This window comes from Prunus avium, chromosome 3, assembly GCF_965620075.1.
Source record: "Prunus avium chromosome 3, drPruAviu1.hap1.1, whole genome shotgun sequence".
NCBI lineage: Eukaryota > Viridiplantae > Streptophyta > Magnoliopsida > Rosales > Rosaceae > Prunus > Prunus avium.
Window position 1 is genome coordinate 40,851,892 of NC_142286.1, and position 17,468 is coordinate 40,869,359.

The following is a 17,468-nucleotide window of genomic DNA, read 5'->3' on the forward strand; positions in this document are numbered from 1 at the left end:
AGCTTAAAGTTATGAGATTTTTTCTGCAATGCCTATACTCTTCTTCATATAGCTGAGGTGAGAAGATGAGAAAATGAAGAGCTGAGCTGCTAACCAATATAGTACTAATTCAATTCAGTTAACCAATATAATATTTTAATATTATCAATAATGTTAACCAATATAATATTTTAATATTATCAATATTTATTGAGAGCGGTGATCCCACCAGTGTATTTTAATATTATCAATATTCAGAATTGTCCAACTGTTATACAGTATTATATTCAATATTATTTCTTAGAGTACATATAATGAATTCATATCACAGTAATTTTGATTGAGATCTGTCGATCCACTAGTCCACAGTTCTTAGGAAGGAAGAAAGGATTTGGTTGGTCCGACTCTGAGCTAGGTATTCATGGAGCATGGATCAATGGAGTATTCCAGCAGACAACGTTATTGGGTGTTAGAAATCAAACTCGTGTCGTGCAAAGATCTGAAAGCCTTCAACTTCTTTCAGAAACTCTCAATTTATGCGATTGTGTCGCTGAAGGTAATTAGCGATGATGCGGAGAAGAAAGTAAAAGAAGCAGAAGAGCAGATGAATGAAGAGGTAGTAGAGCAACAAATAAAAAAAACACCAACTGATGGGGAAGGAGATGGAAATCCTGAATGGAATCACCAGATGCGGTTTGAGTTTGATCATAAAGATGATCATCGTCAGTTGAAGGATGGACGGCTCTTGATTCACTTTGATCTGCGGCATCAGGGTCTGGGAATATTGGGAATCGGAGACAGAAGTATAGGAGAGGTTCGTGTGCCCTTGAATGATCTGATGATCCCATATATCCCACCGTCGTCGGCGAATAATTCTGGACTTGGACTTGGAGGAGTGCAGCAGCAGCAGGCAAGGTATGTGAATTATCAGGTCCGGACTAGCGATGAAAAACCCAATGGGATGTTGACCTTCTCCTACAAGCTGAAGCTACTCATTAAGGTACTTATACTTTACTGATCATATATTAATAAATAATTTGGTTATATATTAATAAATAATTTGGTTATTCCATTTGGTTTGGACAGGGTGCAGGCACTGATGATCAGCCACGTATTCAATACCCCACAATTACATTGGAAGAAGATGACGATGATGATATTATGCACAAGTTCAACAACACTAGTACACAAGTTGATGATAATAATTCTGATATTACGAGTTCCGGATCCCAGCAGCAGCAGCAGCAGCAGCAGCAGCAGCAGCAGCAGCAGCAGGAATATTATTACACATCAAACATATCATCAGCTGCGCCTGCGCCTGCGCCTGCTCCCGCACATAATAATAATTATTCGCAATCACAATCACAGTTACAAGCTGATCATCAACAAATATGCAGCAGCTGCCTACCACAATATCATCATCCTTATGATCCACCAGTAGCAGTAGCAGGTCATCGCACCTATTATCCACCGCCACCTCCCCCGCCCATGGCAGATCATGGGGCATCTTACCCTTACCACCCTCCTCCACCTGGCTACGGGATGGTCCATCCTCCATGGCCACCCCATCCTTACCATGATTACGGTCCTTGGAGCCCGCCAGCTGGGATTGGACGCCCACATGGACATGGACATGAACATGGGTTTTTTTAATTAGTTTGATGATGTATATGTATAGATTAATACCGGAGAATAGATCGACTTGAAATCCTGGCAGGCCGGGACTGGCTGCCGGAGAGAGTGGTATGGTATGTAATAATATTAACGATGTTCCCAATGGCCCCTCCAATTCACTCACATCCATGCATCAGTGCATATTAATTATAAAAATATAAATTATATTATCTCAATATCTTTCTTAGATGGGAACGGCAGGCAACGTTTAATTCCATCCATCCGATGGCCGTCCTTTTCTTTTGTATCAACCATGCTTGCACTACACAGCTAACGGTCCTCCTACCCTACTCGATCTCGATAGATCTTACCTTTAAATAATGTATTTCTCTAACTAATGGTCCTCACTTCTCATCCTCTCTTCTCCTCTTTACCTTTGAAATGCTGTTGTGCTTGTGCATGCGCGTGCCTTCCTCCGATATATCTCATTCTCTCTCTCTCTCTTCCGTCTTTTTATTTGTCATTTTATCTATTTATCTCATTTTCAGTTTCGCACAAGCCAAAAGTAAAAAACGCATTGTTTCGGAAAAGTAAAAAGAACATTGAAATTTTGAACACAGCCAGACTAAGCAACTGGAGTGTGACAAAATTTGAGTGCTCACGACTTGCGGACCACCAACCTAAACCTAACCTTGGTCAACACCACTGGCCCACACCACACCAACTTATGTAAAACGAAAATATCATTATTTTGTTATCCCGACTAATAACATAATGATACATGAACATATAATTGTGTTATTAACTAAGAATACGCCCTGCCCCACCACAAATGCAAAAACCAAATAATAATTTGGATACATATATTTTTGTCATTACACTAATGGAGCTAAAGTTGCGATATTATTAATCTAGATCGTCCTGTATGATTACGACTCTCGATCGGCTCCCATTTTAATCTTATTTATCAAGATTTCCATTTCCTTAGAAATTAAGATACAAACATACATAGGGATTTTGCAGCTTTTTTTTACTCACTTATGAAATGGAGCCACTTGTCTTTTTTTTTCTGGTCTGATGGAGCCCCTTGTCTTGTGTCTATATATAACTTTAACCGCTTTCGCTTTCACTTTCACTTTCACTTTCGTTATAATATTCTTTATCTTTAATTTCTCTCTTTTCGTTGCTTTTGTTTCTCAAGTCCTCCCACTCTCTCTGTTCCAGAAAATGAGAGAGAGTCCAGACTCCAGACCCAAAAGGAAAAAGAAAAAGAGATGCTTTCTGCCTAGCCATAGTGGACAGTAGAGATAGGACAGGCAACTCGTACCATTGCTATATAAACCCTTGCGCGTACTGCATCTACTCGTTCGTCCAAACTACCTACTTATTATTATTATTATTATATATGTATTGCATTGCATTGTTTACTACTTACCTACAAATCAAGTGCATCAATAGATAAATTTCCGTTTTCTATCTCTCTCTCTCTCTCTCTCTCTCTCTCTCTCTCTCTCTCTCTCTCTCTGTGTATTAATCTTAATTAATATTTGAGATTTTCTTTTGTACGCACGTAGAACTTGGTTTGAATTTAGAGTACGAAATTTTAAGCCAGACGTATGCAATTGTATCTCTCCATCCGAATCCCATCGGAGGTTTCTTTTCGTCTCAATTGGGTTGTGGATTGTGCTTTGAGAAATATCAAGGATTAATGCTAGCTAGTATCGCGAGACCAAATTAAGATTGAAAGATGAAGAAGAAAGTATCTGCACTAGTAAAGCAGATAATAGCTGCAGTGAGCTCAATTGCGAAGAATAAAACTCTAGCCCTTAGGAGCAAAACCAGAGCCATAACGACTCGAATTATTATATTCTCGTTGCTGAACAAGAAGTTTGTGATGAGCTCCATCTCTCACAAGCTCCACGCTTTGCTAGGGCAGCAGCAGCAGCAACACCACTACCCTGAATCTGATGATGATCATCATCAGGAAGATCAAGACCAAAGCAAGGGCAAAGCCGGCGCACTTGTAGTCAACCAAAGCAGCAGCTACAACGATATTATTAATGTTGTCGTGTCCCACGGATCCCACCAGCACCAGCCAGTTGATCTTATTATTAATCCAACTGATGATGATCACATTCACATGACGGCGGATTCGGAGGATAATATTGATATTGATGATGATATTGATCATGGGTACTTGCACAACTTGGTAGAAGATCAAGCTCAAGCTCAAGCTCAAGCTGGGGATCATCACCTTGACGTGGATAGATATTGTGAAGGGGAGGATCAATTCGAATCTGTGATAGATATTGTGAAGAACTCAAAGCAAAAGGCTGGGCAGGAATTCAGTCTGGAAGACGACATAGACCACTTGGCAGACTTGTTCATAAGGAGGTTCCACCGCCAAATCACAATTCAGAAGCAGCGCTCCTTCAAGAGCAAGAGGCACCAGTGAAGGGGGTGACATGGCCGCCACCCACCTATTTTTTCATTATTGTTATTTTTTTGTTAACGGTTGAAAGTAATTTTCCCGTGTATCTCCATCATATCATACGATATCGTATGAACTGGGCCTAGTGGCATTTTCCTCTTGAAGCGTGTGTTTCTTTGTTTGTTTTTACTTAAACTTTTTAATATTCTTTAATATTATTTTAAATATTATTAAGGAGGGCCTGAGTCCAACAGAAAAGAAGTACACAGACAGAAAAAAGGTTGGGCCTAGAGGCCCTACATAGAAGCCGGCCCAACTAAGATGGGAAAGCAATCTTTCTTAAAAACAAACAAACCGGCTCAATCAACACCTTGAATCCGGCCATAGTAGATGAATGAAGCAACCTTTGGTGTTTTCCATTTCCACCAAAGGCCAAAGCGAAGGTATTCCTGTTGATTGCTCTTCTCTTCTTCCTTTTACATATTTTTACTTGATAAAGAGTTGTATTGATTTAATATATGGATGCATGCTGGTTTATTTACTTGATTTTAGATTTAGGGTTTCTATTCTTAATTGTGGTTGAGTTAGTTCTTATGTTGGATTTTGATTTTAGATGCTTTAGGGCTAACCAGTCTAGTAGTACTGCCTGGCTACTACTCACAAAGACAAAGTCCTTGTTTGTGGTTACCCAAATTAAGGTTCTAAACTCTATCTCATGGTTTTGTGATTATTCAATCTATAACATTTGTATGGCTTGTTGGTTTTGTGCTGATATCCTAAATAATCCTTTTGCAATCGTAATATTTTGGGGTTTGCATTGCAGCATCCATGTGATTATCAAGCTTATACAATGGAACACCCAAGCAATGATGACCAATGCAAGAGTTCAGTGGTAGTAACATGTGGGAATCAAGTTACTGGTATTGAATTTGAGCTTTATAATAGTCATGATTCATTGTTGCAATAAAATCATGAATACTTGCACAACCCCTTTATTTTCTTATTTAAGCCCCATTTTTTGCTTACAATTCTCTGATGCTGCAGATAAAGTGAAAGAAAGGTCAAGAGACCAAAGAGAACCTCTTCCAGGGGAGCCTAAATGTGTTATATGTAACCGTTACGGCGAGTATATATGCGATCAGACAGATGATGATATTTGCAGTTTGGAATGTAAACAGACTGTCCTCTGCAGGGTTGCCAACACCCAATTGCCAGTCAACCTACCACCTCCCAAAAGATTAACCGCTACTGATGAGTGCTTTTATGTTCGAGATTCTGGTAGTCAATCAGGATCTGTATTCTTATCTAGTGACCAGACTGAATTGCTTAGAAGCAGACTTGAAATTCATGTGAAGGGAGACTTAGTTCCGCCACCTATCTTGTCCTTCTCTTCATGTAATTTTCCTCAAAAGCTCCTCCAAAATATAGAGGCTGCAGGTTTTGAAATGCCAACACCTGTCCAAATGCAAGCAATCCCAGCTGCTTTGAGTGGAAAAAGTTTGCTTGTGTCTGCTGAAACAGGGTCTGGGAAAACGGCTTCCTTCCTGGTTCCAATTGTTTATCTTTGTGCAAATTTTCGCTTTGAGCAGTTTAGAGACCGGAAAAAGCCGTTAGCAATGGTTCTAACACCAACCAGAGAGCTCTGTATACAAGTTGAGGAGCAAGCTAAGTTGCTCGGAAAGGGTTTGCCTTTTAAAACAGCACTTGTGGTTGGTGGTGATGCAATGGCCAGACAACTTCACCGCATTCAGCAAGGAGTGGAGCTCATCGTGGGAACTCCAGGCAGGCTAATTGATCTTTTAACGAAGAATGATATACAACTGGATGATGTAAAGATTTTTGCTCTTGATGAGGTGGACTGCATGTTTCAAAGGGGATTCCGAGATCAGGTAATGCAGATATTTAGGGCTCTATCACAACCCCAGGTTTTACTGTATTCTGCAACGGTCTCCCAAGATATAGAGAATATGGTAAGCTCTATGGCAAAGGATGTTGCTGTAGTCTCCGTTGGCAAGCCCAACAGGCCAAATAAGGTTGTGAAGCAACTACCTATCTGGGTCGAGTCGAAGCAAAAGAAGCAAAAGCTGTTTGACATATTGATGAGCAAGCAGCATTTTATGCCACCTGTGGTGGTTTATGTGGGATCAAGACTGGGGGCCGATCTCTTATCTAATGCAATTACAGTCACCGTTGGAGTGAAAGCTTTATCAATCCATGGGGAGAAATCCATGAAGGAGAGGAGAGATATAATGAGGTCATTTTTAATGGGTGAGGTTCCTGTTATTGTAGCCACTGGGATTTTAGGCCGTGGAGTAGATCTCGTGGGTGTAAGACAGGTAATTCTGTTTGACATGCCCAATTCCATGAAAGAGTATGTCCATCAGATTGGTAGGGCATCTAGACTGGGAGAAGAGGGTACAGCAATTGTGTTTGTAAGTGAGGAGAATAAGAACTTGTTTCCAGATTTGGTTGAGATTCTAAGATCTTCTGGTGCAGCTATACCCCGGGAGCTTGTTAATTCACGGTATATGACAGTGACACGCCCATACTCCAAAGGCGGAGGCCAGAAAAAGAGGAAGCATGAATGAAATTTCCTAATGTTCTAGTCCGTATCTGGATAAGTGTGCTAAAGGCAAAGAATAGTTTTCCCTGAATTCAGGGCATGGTTAAGTTGTTATGTACATACAAAAGAAAGAGAAATGAAAATGACTCTGTCATTCATGCTAATTCAAAATGAAAATAAAAAAATTCTTGTATTCAATTCAACAACTATTGTTTATTGTTCATGAGATTAAAATGGAATTAGAAGGGACCAAAGTGACATAAGTCAGAATTCGGAGGATAGCATCGAAATTAACTAAAAGAAATATGCCCTTCATCGCAAGTAAGATTTTTTGGTGGGTAGGGGTAGGAGTCCGAGTGTACAGAAGACGCGTAGTGATCGGACCTCGCCTCGCCTGTGACCAGTTCCAGTGGGGGTTAGTTAGATTTCGCGCCCACCCTCGCCTCGTATCGATACGCATATTATAATTTATATTGTCAAATGGTCGCATACTCGAATAGATATATTGTATTATCCCCTTCTTCTGCCTGCCTTAAAGCCTTTGCCATAATTTTTCCTTTTCTTTCTGAAACTTGCCTTGGCCATAATAAAAAGAAGGTACATTAATCGACCAACCAACAACCCTCACGAGAGAGAAAGAGCGAAGTTGGATAGGGCCCTCTTTATTATCGAACAACATCAGGTAATTATTATCAAATCCTCCTTTACGCCAAACAAAATCGGAACTGCAGTTGGTCTCAGAATTTCAAGATTGACGATCAAAGTTTCCAACTTGTTTGACTTTCTGATTGCAATTATTAACTTAATTGATTTGGTATTTCGATTGAGCATCAAACTTATTTTTCTTGTTTCTTCGCCTTCCATGTTCGTATTTAGTTTCAATTTATGCTTCTGCGTAATTATACTAAAGTCTTTTTGTTCGGTTGATTGATTTTGATCAAATCTGCGTGTGGTGGCTGCCATGGTTGTATGTTTCAGCTTATTTTTTTTTTTCTTTTATTGCGGGAGGAGGTGAGACATTCTGAGGATTAATCCTAGATGCCACATTCAGCCATTTCTTTTACTTCATTCTTCTCTGCTTTGTGGTTGCACGATTATCCCCAGGCATATTACCGTGTATTTGTCCTACCTTGGAAAAAAGAAAATGAAAGAAAGAAGATTTCTTTACATCTTTGCCCCTATATTATATGCCCATCCTACTTGACAGTACACTGTGCACAATCGATTCGAACAACCCTAGCATTATAAATAGCAATTATTTAACAACAATCTTACGCACAAAAAAGTAATACGCCATATCTTGATTATTTGTTGTGATTTCAAATTTGTTGAATGATTGTAAACTCTTTTCAGCTCTTGAACTTTGGCTACTCACACTCAGCATATAAGCTCATTCTAGTATTTGTTTTCAGTGTGAGAAGAATTTGAAAACAGACGACGACATTATGATGAACGGGACTCACAGTGTGGGGGAATGTTCTAGCTCAACTTCCCTGAGCAGCCAACGGGATGTTGAGGATGACTGCATGATTGCTGTTGTACTATCAGAAGAGTATGCTAAGTTAGATGGTGCAGTTGCTAGACGCCTTTCCAACCTGGCACCTGTTCCTGTAATGAAAATCTCCTTTTCTTCCCCCCCCCCCCCCAAAATTCACTATTTTCATTCATAGGTTAATTTAATATTACCAAAAAGTCTCCAATGGTACGCAACTTGAACTTAATCTCAATTAGTGAGTCCAAAAATATTATTTCTCTAATGCATCTAACATATTGATGTATGGAGTCTAATACACCTTGATGAAGTTATTGCTAGCAAAGTTTTCACGGTATAGAATCATTCTTCTTTAGAAATTAGAATTGCATGCTACATCCTTCAACTGTTCTCTTTGAGAACTTCATTAAGCTGGAATAACTTTTTCTTTTTGTTTTGAATTTTTCCATTTAATAAGGAAAAGGTGCTCGTCTTAATATGTGATGGTATTATTATCTTTTTAAAATTCCAGCACATTCCTCGGATAAATTCCTACATCCCCAACATTAGTGATGCTAGTTTGGACCATCAACGGCTTCTCCAGAGGTATGTTTTATGATTCGGAAAAAAATTATGTACTGGTTATTTCATGGTTGAGAACTTTCCTAAAGGTATTGAAATAGCTTCTTTATCATTTCCGTTTTGGTTGATGGTGAGAAATAATATAAGTAAAAGAAGTCAAATTTCAAAGGTAACAACGTAAAAGCACACACACAGAAATGGCTAGAGGTATTGGAAAACCTCACCTTAAATAAGCATATTTGTAACTCATGGAAAACCACATGAGTACTGCAAATGATAGTCGTAAATATTATGTATTGAGGCTAAAACTAACCCTGTTTGTTGCCAATGTTGATATTATTCCTGGAGGGGGTAGTTTACCCGTGGGTTGATGGTCGTACAAAAATCAAACTTGTATTATAATAGTTAGAACTATTATCAACATGGAAGTTCTGGGATGAATTTACTTTTGCTTTTCTTTTTAGTTAACAGGTGTTTGAGTATCTCATTTATGCAATTATGATATTCTGATATGAACCACATTTGGAGTGAACTTCAGCCCAGACTTGTTACCCCACATGAAAAACACATGTACCTTGTGGGCTTAGGCATTGAGTGTGATATACAACTCTCAGTCCAGCATCTTAGTGGACTAGAATATCTATTTTGCACTCTACATACGTCTGTTTAACTTCTTCTTGGGTGATAGTTTAGTGAATCTCTTATTACTTCCTCACAGGTTACATGTCTATGGTTTATACGAAGTAAAGGTTTCTGGTGATGGAAACTGTCAGGTATCTGCATTTCTGAAGTAATAGGTAATATTATCCTTTGTTTTATATTGATTTATTCTCTCTCTTTGTTTTTTTTTTGGGTGCAGTTTCGTTCCCTTTCCGATCAAATGTACAAGTCTCCGGAGTATCACAAGCATGTCCGGAAAGAGATTGTGAAACAGGTAGAGTGTAATTTTGAAGTACCCAATTCCTGTAGAGGGACAAAATTTAAAAGGTGAATTTGGATTTAGAAAATTGGGCTGGAGATCCATTGATTTTAGATGAAAGATTAATTAATGAGAGAACCAGAGATTACTGAAACTGAGGAGAAAATCAGAGATTACTAATTATGAGAAATTGAAGAAAAAAAAAATCAGAGATTACTGAAAAATATTATCACTGCTATTTGTGGCTGTTCATATTTGATTAAATTAAAACTTCATCCACCAGTGTTACTACCTTTGCAATCACAATCTTTACCATTGCTGTAATCCCTGGATGCCAAAGCTACTGTTTTTTGCTCTGACAACCACTGCTTCCTATGTTCCTTCTCTCTACAAACATAATTATCATGATGAATCTATATTCTATAATGACCTTTCAGTGCAACATTTTGTCACCAACTTTTTCATTAGTTTATAAGGCGAAAAAAAGTGAATGGCTAATTTGAGTTTGCTTATCTTGCACTACTTTTCCTGTTTTCAGCTCAAAGACTATCGTTCTTTGTATGAAGGCTATGTCCCTATGAAGTACAAACGCTATTACAAGAAAATGGCAAAGTATGTTAAATTGTTTAGGGTCAGTAGTTCTGTTATTTGATAAAATAAGCTTCTGCGAGTACGCATGAATTTAATTGCTGGTTTAGTTTCATCTATTTTTCCTGGTGGAGGAGATTTGTATTCACTTTAACTTTATCACATGATACAGATCTAGTGAATGGGGGGATCATGTTACCTTGCAAGCAGCAGCTGACAAGGTCCGTTAATGTTGTCCCAATGGGTCGAAATTGTTTTCTGTAGATTGATATGCATATCGTTCTTATAATATTTTATATTTTCAATTCTGGTTGATTTGCACCCAAACATGAATAATTTTATCCGCCATATTTCTTTTTTCCCTCAAGAGTACAAAGCGTATTGTATAATGTCTAAAAGAATATAAAACTCTAAAATAATAGGCCTATATTACGTGTGTGGAGAGCATTAATTAAAAGAAGAGTACAATGACTCAATAATGTGGTGTTTGGTACTCAGATTGGCTTATTGGTCTCACTTTAAACTTGGCTCTGCGTCACAGGCTCTCATCAATGGTTTGATACAGTTGAATATAGACTGGGTTCATTGCTTTTTCATTCTCAATGTTGAGGTCTTCTAATATGTAGGTTGTTTATACCCAAAAGATTGAGTTATGGGACAAGATTTTGTATATCAAGCTAGCATCCCCTCATGTGCAGCCCTGTTCTGCATTACAATGACTTAACAAATAAATGGCCAATGAAGGATTTGAACGCAAGCCTTTTTGGAACCAAAACTTTGATACCATTGTATCCCAAAAGCTTTATGTTAGAGCGTCACTGTGGTTTCTGTTACTTAACGTTGTTAGGGATGGGAAAAAATGAATCTTTCGTTTGTGTTACTTTAGAGAGTGAATGTGGTGGCATTGACTTAGTTCTATTAATTAATTGTGGTTCATTGTATTTTGGGTTATTCAAAAAAGACCCAATTAATTAATAGATATTGGTTGTAGGTCAATGGGAAATATAGGCATATATCTTACCAAATTATATGATGTCTGGTATCTATCAAAATTTATTGATGATGGCATCAAGTAACTTTTGCCAATTTAACAGGAAATATTTCGTTGTGAGATGGAACTTGATTATATTGAATCTTTAGTCACAAATAAAAAAGAGCATTGGAAAATGATGCAATAGTACAAATATTATTAGATAATATCATTTTTAGGAAGATATACATATAAATCAGTGCAGACCACTTCCCAAATGTCTTGTTGTCATGTTGTTCAATGTCTTTTCGTGTAGTTCTGTAATCCTGCTTGTTTGAATGCAGTTTGAAGCGAAGATTTGCCTTTTGACATCATTCAGAGATACTTGCTTTATTGAAATTATGCCTCAGTACCAGCCGCCAAAACGTGGTAAGATGGAAGTATCTTTTCTCTTTTATGCTCATAGTATTAGGTTAATATTGCATCACCAAAAAGAAAAAAGAAAAAAGAAAAATAAAAGACTCGCTAGTCTCCTGGCACTGTCCAATTCTGAGATTAGGGGCTGCCTATTATGGAGACAGGTGGGCTTTGACTCATATTTTAGAACTACTTTGGTTTGATAAAAAATAGGATGGCTCAGGCATTAATTTATGGTATTGTGGAAACTTGGCCTGTATCTGTGAAGTGTCTCTAGGCTGAAACCCTGGAAACTGCTTGTGGTGATTGAGAGTTTCATGATTAAAGATGTGAAACTTATTGAATGAAATTATCACTAAAGAGAGGCTGGTAGCGGGAGGAAGTTATCTGAAAAAAAAATGAAGGAACTGAAGGAATTAGGAAACATTTAGAATCATATTATGGACTTCTAGGAGGATAAGTAGTAATCCTAAATATGGTATCAGTGTCAAAAGAATGCATACCTTGCGTAAAATTTTTATCAACCAAGATCTCCGCTATCTCTAGGATACTTGGTATAACTGAGCAAGAGAGAATATAATGTATGGCAAGGAGAGACTTCATGCATAAGGGTTATGTTTTAAATCTAATTTGTACAAAAAGAAATACATTTATAACAAGAAAGAGCCATGAAACTATGGGCGTTGGGCAACTTTTTTCTTCAAGGGATTGGACTTAATTTTCGAATTTCTTTTATCACATTTCCCATTTCTATCAACAAACTTTGCGCACATTCTTTAACTGGCTGTTGGATTTCCATTTGCCAATATTCTTCTTTCATCTATTTCAATTTCAAATTCTGACAATTTCAAAATTATGCAGAACTGTGGCTGAGTTTTTGGTCTGAGGTTCATTACAATTCACTATATGAAATCCGAGGTGTTTTTCTATTTTCATTTTCTAATTTTTTTTATTTGCATTAAAAATATCATTTTATAGGCGTCAAGTGTGGACTATGGCTTTGATTATATCTTAGTTGTGTGTCGTCTTTGCAGATGCTCCAATTCAACAGAAGCCAAGGAGGAAACACTGGTTGTTCTAGGCTTCTAGTGTGATTCCTGAAGTTATGACAGTCAGGATGTTCAAAGGTTTTAGCACTGTGCATATATTCCCGAAGATGTTGCATTTTCATGATTTATTCGTCTTGAAAATTTAATTCAATTAGAAACTTTATATATATACTAGTATTTTTATTTTGGCCATTACTGCTGTAAATGGTTTGTAGTGTTTTCAAGATGTATTATTTTTGTTCAATTCTTTTGTAAGACCAATGATGTATTATTCTTTCAAAGGGGACTTATATGTGAAATTAGATGATCAGTATTCACTATGAATTTTCAATGTCTGTTTTTCTACACCCAGATTAGTGGCAATGAATCTCCAGAGTATATTCTTCAGGCAGCCCTTCGTATTTTATAATAGTGGCTATGCATATACAATATCGAAAATGAGTCTGGAGCTGGACCCTGGGTGGTGCCAGGACGAATTTACAACAGTATGGCTCCTCTAAGATGAATTTATTCGTTTGCTAATTGTTTTGGGTTATGTGCACCTTATCGCTTCGTTAGTCTGATAAGCTCTTTGATTAAGGTACATGCAGTACAGAAATCAAAATTCTCAGGTAACTCAATTTTGATCATTGTTAAGATTAATTATAGTCACTGAGTACCACGTGTTTTAACATAAGTGGATATTTGTTATACTAAATCGTAAGATTGGGTGTTTTAATATAAGTGGATATTTGTTATACTAAATCATAAGATTGGGAGATACGAACATCATACTCTGCTCGTATTATAATAGGTGTACATATAATATACTATGTGGTCATATTCCAGTTCATATATAATTTCTCCTTTGTTATCAAACAGCCCTTAGTTTTCAATATATTTATGATGTTTACTGTTTTATGTGCCTGATTTGCTGAATCAAAATCATAACTTAACTCCGACCCAAAGCCACCTTTGGGTTCAGCAACGGAAAACAAAAGAGAAACAGATTTTGAAAATAATGAAGCCAGCAAGAGTACATGCTTAGAAACTTCATCTGCATCAACACGATCTTGCATGATGACAAGCAAGAGAAAATGGTTTGAACAATATTCTCATTATAAATATAAATTGGAAAAGAAAAGAGAAAAGTAGAAATTAAGGCAGAGGTTAGGGAGAAACAAAAAACATAGAGATGATGAGGGAATGGCGAGTAGAAAATTAGAATGATGATCTGATCATCACTTCCAGTTGTTGGCGACGATGTCAGCCAAATCAACAACCCTTTGTGAGTAACCCCACTCGTTGTCGTACCAAGCAATGACCTTGACCATGTCATCTCCCATGACCATTGTCAATGATGAGTCAACTGTGGAGGAGACATCTGTGCACCGAAAATCGACAGAAACAAGGGGCTCATCGCAAACAGAAAGGATACCTGCGAGCTCCTTTGCAGAACTGTCTCTGAAAGCAGCATTCACTTCTTCTGCAAAGGTCTTCTTCGTGACTTGGACAACAAGATCGACCACAGACACATTTGGGGTGGGCACACGCAGGGCAATGCCATTTAGCTTGCCTTTTAGACTTGGAAGGACTAGAGCCACGGCCTTTGCTGCACCTGTTGAAGTGGGAACGATATTCAGAGCAGCAGCTCGTGCACGCCTTAGGTCGCGGTGGCTGGCATCAAGTAGCCTCTGGTCACCGGTGTACGAGTGTGTGGTGGTCATGGTGCCCTTGATGATGCCTGTCCATGTACAGTACTCAAGGATGAGCTAGCCTAACATTACTATTGATTGATTGATTGATTGATTATTCTTTTTCATACTGGTGGTGGTGTGGTGTGAATTGAAAGTAACTTACCAAACTTTTGATCAAGGACCTTGACGAAGGGGGCAAGGCAGTTGGTGGTGCAAGAAGCATTGCTAATGATGGTTTCATCTGGGCTGTAGGCGTCAGCATTGACCCCGACCACATAGGTGGGGATGTCGCCCTTTCCAGGGGCAGTGATAAGCACCTTCTTGGCCCCTGCCTGTAGGTGCTTTCCTGCACCCTCCCTATCCACAAACACACCAGTGCCTTCTATCACTAGGTCAATCTCCAAGTCCCTGCAGTGCAGTGAATTTGTATTCATTCAGTCATTCTATATATCATGCAAGACAAGACAAGACAAGACAAGACAAAGACAGTGGCAGTGGCAGTGTTTGCTAGCTAGCAAGTTTATTTGCTAAGCTCGAAGCTCGAAGATCATAGCCAGGTGAACCGGAGGACTTACTTCCAAGGCAGGTTGAGGGGATTGCGGCTAGACACGACCTTGATGACCTTGCCGTCAACGGAGATGCCATTATCACCAACGGGCTTGACATCAGCATCGAAGATTCCAAGTGTAGAGTCGTACTTGAGGAGGTGGGAGGCCTGCTTCACGCCTCCAGTGTCGTTGATGACAACGACATCAAGAGGGGAGTCCTTGCGCCCATGCCAGCACCGCAAGAAGTTCCTTCCAATTCTTCCAAATCCATTTATAGCCACCTTTAGCTTCGCCTCTGCTATGCCCTTTTTGTATCCTCCGCTGCTTCCCACCTTCAATTCATTCCCAATTACAAGGACAGATTACGAACGCAATCACATTTACCATTTACCATTTACAAGTAGACATGACATGAGTCAACCTTCCATGTCAAATGTGGTCAACCAAACCAACCATTGTGCTAAAACGTTATATAATTATTTAAGTAGCAGTATTTTTTATGATCATGGAAACGTGTGTATATATATGTATTGGTATGGTAAATAAATAGATAAATGGACGGTGGGATAATTAAGAGGACAAGAAAAGCAGCACTCACAGCAGAGGTCTGGAAGGAAATGACTGAAAACAAATCGTCTGAGGTCTTCCTTCCAAAAGGAAGGCAAGCTGATGAGGTGCGGAGACCTGAGAATTCTGCAAATCCCTTTCCATTTGCCTGGAAATGGAGAAATTTATCATTTGAGCATCAGATAAGTTGTTGATGACAATATAACAATATAAAACACTAGCAATGAATGCACAACAAGGACGGTACGGCTTTAACTTAACTCTTCACTTGCATAGACATACATGTATACATATGTATATATCTATATAGAATATAGATATAGAGAAAGAGCAAGCATGCATATATATATATTCATAAAATGAGTGACACATGAAAATCAGAAGCCGCATGAACCTGAAGAGATGGTTTGGCCGCAGAAAGAATAGCCGAAGCCATCCTTGCGAGGGAGGATGGAGGATGGAGGTAGCTAGCTAGCCTATAGCTTAAGCAAGCAGTAGTAGAAGTGGTAGCAAGACAGTCAGAAAATTTGCAAGGTCGTTATATATTCATTTTAATAAGATAGAGATGATGAGAGAGCAAGTGTTGGGAGTGACTGAAATAAAACCAAGAGAGGATGAGATTATGGATAGCCTATCATTCAACGAATGGCTGAGGTTTAAAGCTCTGTGTTTGTGTCCCCCTCTCCCCTCCACTCCTATTCCTCCTCCTATACACTATTCCTTTCCTTGCATTTCCCATCATCTCTCTCACTCTCACTTTCTTCTTTCATTTTGTACTAATTTTGGACATTAGGCCTTTGGGCCTTTGGGCCTGAGCCTGGTTCTCTTAGTCGCCCAACTTACATACCAGTCAGGATCCAAGCATTGTCCCTCCTATGCTTTGGCATGCACATACAACGGCAAACATTAATAACGCGGAGGAGGAGAAGCGAAGTGGAGAGAAAGAGTTAGAGAAGATAAAGCGTAAGATTTGAAAAAATGGAAAAAGAAAAGTATCAATGGTGTTTGATTTTTAATTGTTATTAGGCTAATTTAAGCTAACAGTGTTCTGTTGTTAAATATAAAGACATAGCTGCAACACATGTTCCTCAACAAACCCTCATTCGTTTCAATACGGATTTTGCCAACTGTTTGGTCACTGAAACTGCAATAGAGGTTTGGTGGCTTCCCACCGAACAAATTCCAACTCCATAACGAAATGAGGGTCGTTCTATGGGTAGTCACCGAACATACATTCGTTTTTCAGTGGGTAGCTTCCAAAACATCCATTTGCTCTTCAATGGGTAGCTTTCAAAATCCATTTGTTTTTCAGTGAACACGGTTGCGACCCTACTTTTACTGTGATAGTCAATGGTATTATGATGTGAATGGCCGGGCAATGGCTATGGGCACCTTCTTTCACTTGAGATTAAAGTTGATCAACTAAACAGAGTGAGTAACCAAACAAATACATCTTTGTAATAGATTCTTTCTTCAATAAAGTTCAGATCTTCTTTCCCGAATTTTCCTATGTGAAATAGAGTTCAAATATTAATTATAGACCCAACCCAACCCATCAGAAGTTGTATCAACATGTTACATTACAGAATGAGACCGGTATAAAAGTGTCGTAAACTTGGTAATGTATAATTGAACAGAACTAGTAATTGTTTCATGTATCAATGAAACTAACATCAAAAGGCATCAGCAATGACAAAGTGTTACTGTTGGAGCATTTCCAGTTTTCTAGACAGTTTACGGAGTTTCTTTTGAGATCTGAAGATCCATCTAGGGAGTTTTCTTGAGATTCAAAGTAGGGTTTTGTGTATTGAACTTATGATCACAACAACATAAAAGACGAAAATCCCTAGGCATCATGCGTAGATTGGATTCCATAAACAACAGAGAGCACACCGCATAGTTAGAAAGCTAGAACAGGCTCGCATAACCTCATTTTAGCACATAGCTTCTGAAAGTAAGCTTTAGATACTGTTTTCTACTAACTGAAAGTGTTACTTACATCTAGACTAATGTAACCTCACTCTAGCACATAGCTTCTGAAAGCACATTAGTCTAGGACCCAAAGACCTTGACCACAGGAATGTCAATCTAGAT

At 38.5% G+C, this 17,468-nt stretch overlaps 5 protein-coding genes across 8 annotated transcripts; 4 read left to right on the plus strand and 1 right to left on the minus strand.

Annotated features, from left to right (window-relative positions):
* The first annotated feature begins 234 nt into the window (after positions 1-234).
* LOC110764331 (uncharacterized) lies at positions 235-1,829 on the plus strand. The gene is made up of 2 exons (XM_021967276.2): positions 235-979; positions 1,066-1,829. The coding sequence occupies exons 1-2, from the start codon at positions 401-403 to the stop codon at positions 1,630-1,632; spliced, it is 1,146 nt and encodes a 381-aa protein (XP_021822968.2). The 5' UTR covers positions 235-400; the 3' UTR covers positions 1,633-1,829.
* Positions 1,830-2,753: 924 nt separating this feature from the next.
* LOC110764333 (uncharacterized) lies at positions 2,754-4,213 on the plus strand. The gene has a single exon (XM_021967278.2). It carries the CDS (start codon positions 3,341-3,343, stop codon positions 4,046-4,048), a length of 708 nt encoding a protein of 235 aa, XP_021822970.2. The 5' UTR covers positions 2,754-3,340; the 3' UTR covers positions 4,049-4,213.
* A 66-nt stretch (positions 4,214-4,279) lies between these two features.
* LOC110764326 (P-loop containing nucleoside triphosphate hydrolases superfamily protein) lies at positions 4,280-6,793 on the plus strand. Of its 2 annotated transcripts, XM_021967265.2 has the most exons (4): positions 4,280-4,467; positions 4,638-4,722; positions 4,848-4,944; positions 5,069-6,793. In XM_021967265.2, exons 1-4 carry the CDS (start codon positions 4,415-4,417, stop codon positions 6,610-6,612), a joined length of 1,779 nt encoding a protein of 592 aa, XP_021822957.1. In that variant the 5' UTR covers positions 4,280-4,414; the 3' UTR covers positions 6,613-6,793. The 2 variants fall into 2 exon arrangements, with proteins under 2 accessions (XP_021822957.1, XP_021822959.1); XM_021967267.2 differs by lacking the exon at positions 4,638-4,722 and having other exon boundaries at positions 4,337-4,467.
* A 144-nt stretch (positions 6,794-6,937) lies between these two features.
* Positions 6,938-12,907, plus strand: LOC110764334 (Cysteine proteinases superfamily protein). 3 transcript variants are annotated; one of them, XM_088250753.1, is made up of 10 exons: positions 6,938-7,269; positions 7,987-8,197; positions 8,591-8,664; positions 9,359-9,413; positions 9,500-9,574; positions 10,098-10,171; positions 10,320-10,368; positions 11,462-11,546; positions 12,396-12,452; positions 12,569-12,907. In XM_088250753.1, exons 2-10 carry the CDS (start codon positions 8,033-8,035, stop codon positions 12,613-12,615), a joined length of 681 nt encoding a protein of 226 aa, XP_088106879.1. In that variant the 5' UTR covers positions 6,938-7,269; positions 7,987-8,032; the 3' UTR covers positions 12,616-12,907. The 3 variants fall into 3 exon arrangements, with proteins under 3 accessions (XP_088106879.1, XP_021822972.2, XP_021822971.2); XM_021967280.2 differs by having other exon boundaries at positions 8,000-8,197; XM_021967279.2 differs by lacking the exon at positions 6,938-7,269 and adding an exon at positions 7,301-7,401 and having other exon boundaries at positions 8,000-8,197.
* Positions 12,908-13,660: 753 nt separating this feature from the next.
* Positions 13,661-15,992, minus strand: LOC110764330 (glyceraldehyde-3-phosphate dehydrogenase A, chloroplastic). The gene is made up of 5 exons (XM_021967274.2): positions 15,769-15,992; positions 15,406-15,522; positions 14,835-15,139; positions 14,423-14,667; positions 13,661-14,306 (listed from the first exon to the last, which is right to left on the minus strand). Exons 1-5 carry the CDS (start codon positions 15,808-15,810, stop codon positions 13,804-13,806), a joined length of 1,212 nt encoding a protein of 403 aa, XP_021822966.1. The 5' UTR covers positions 15,811-15,992; the 3' UTR covers positions 13,661-13,803.
* Positions 15,993-17,468: the final 1,476 nt, after the last annotated feature.

Bases quoted from the DNA above. Each gene is read 5' to 3' on its own strand.
- LOC110764331 (XM_021967276.2), top strand. From the start codon at position 401: ATGGAGCATGGATCAATGGAGTATTCCAGCAGACAACGTTATTGGGTG. The intron at 980-1,065 runs GTACTTATACTT...TGGTTTGGACAG, and splicing joins AGCTGAAGCTACTCATTAAG to GGTGCAGGCACTGATGATCA.
- LOC110764333 (XM_021967278.2), top strand. From the start codon at position 3,341: ATGAAGAAGAAAGTATCTGCACTAGTAAAGCAGATAATAGCTGCAGTG.
- LOC110764326 (XM_021967265.2), top strand. From the start codon at position 4,415: ATGAATGAAGCAACCTTTGGTGTTTTCCATTTCCACCAAAGGCCAAAG. The intron at 4,468-4,637 runs GTATTCCTGTTG...TTTTGATTTTAG, and splicing joins CACCAAAGGCCAAAGCGAAG to ATGCTTTAGGGCTAACCAGT. The intron at 4,945-5,068 runs GTATTGAATTTG...CTGATGCTGCAG, and splicing joins ATGTGGGAATCAAGTTACTG to ATAAAGTGAAAGAAAGGTCA.
- LOC110764334 (XM_088250753.1), top strand. From the start codon at position 8,033: ATGATGAACGGGACTCACAGTGTGGGGGAATGTTCTAGCTCAACTTCC. The intron at 11,547-12,395 runs GTAAGATGGAAG...AAAATTATGCAG, and splicing joins GTACCAGCCGCCAAAACGTG to AACTGTGGCTGAGTTTTTGG. The intron at 12,453-12,568 runs GTGTTTTTCTAT...TCGTCTTTGCAG, and splicing joins TTCACTATATGAAATCCGAG to ATGCTCCAATTCAACAGAAG.
- LOC110764330 (XM_021967274.2), bottom strand. From the start codon at position 15,810: ATGGCTTCGGCTATTCTTTCTGCGGCCAAACCATCTCTTCAG. The intron at 15,523-15,768 runs GTTCATGCGGCT...CTCCATTTCCAG, and splicing joins CGGCCAAACCATCTCTTCAG to GCAAATGGAAAGGGATTTGC. The intron at 14,668-14,834 runs GTAAGTCCTCCG...ACTGCACTGCAG, and splicing joins CCCCTCAACCTGCCTTGGAA to GGACTTGGAGATTGACCTAG.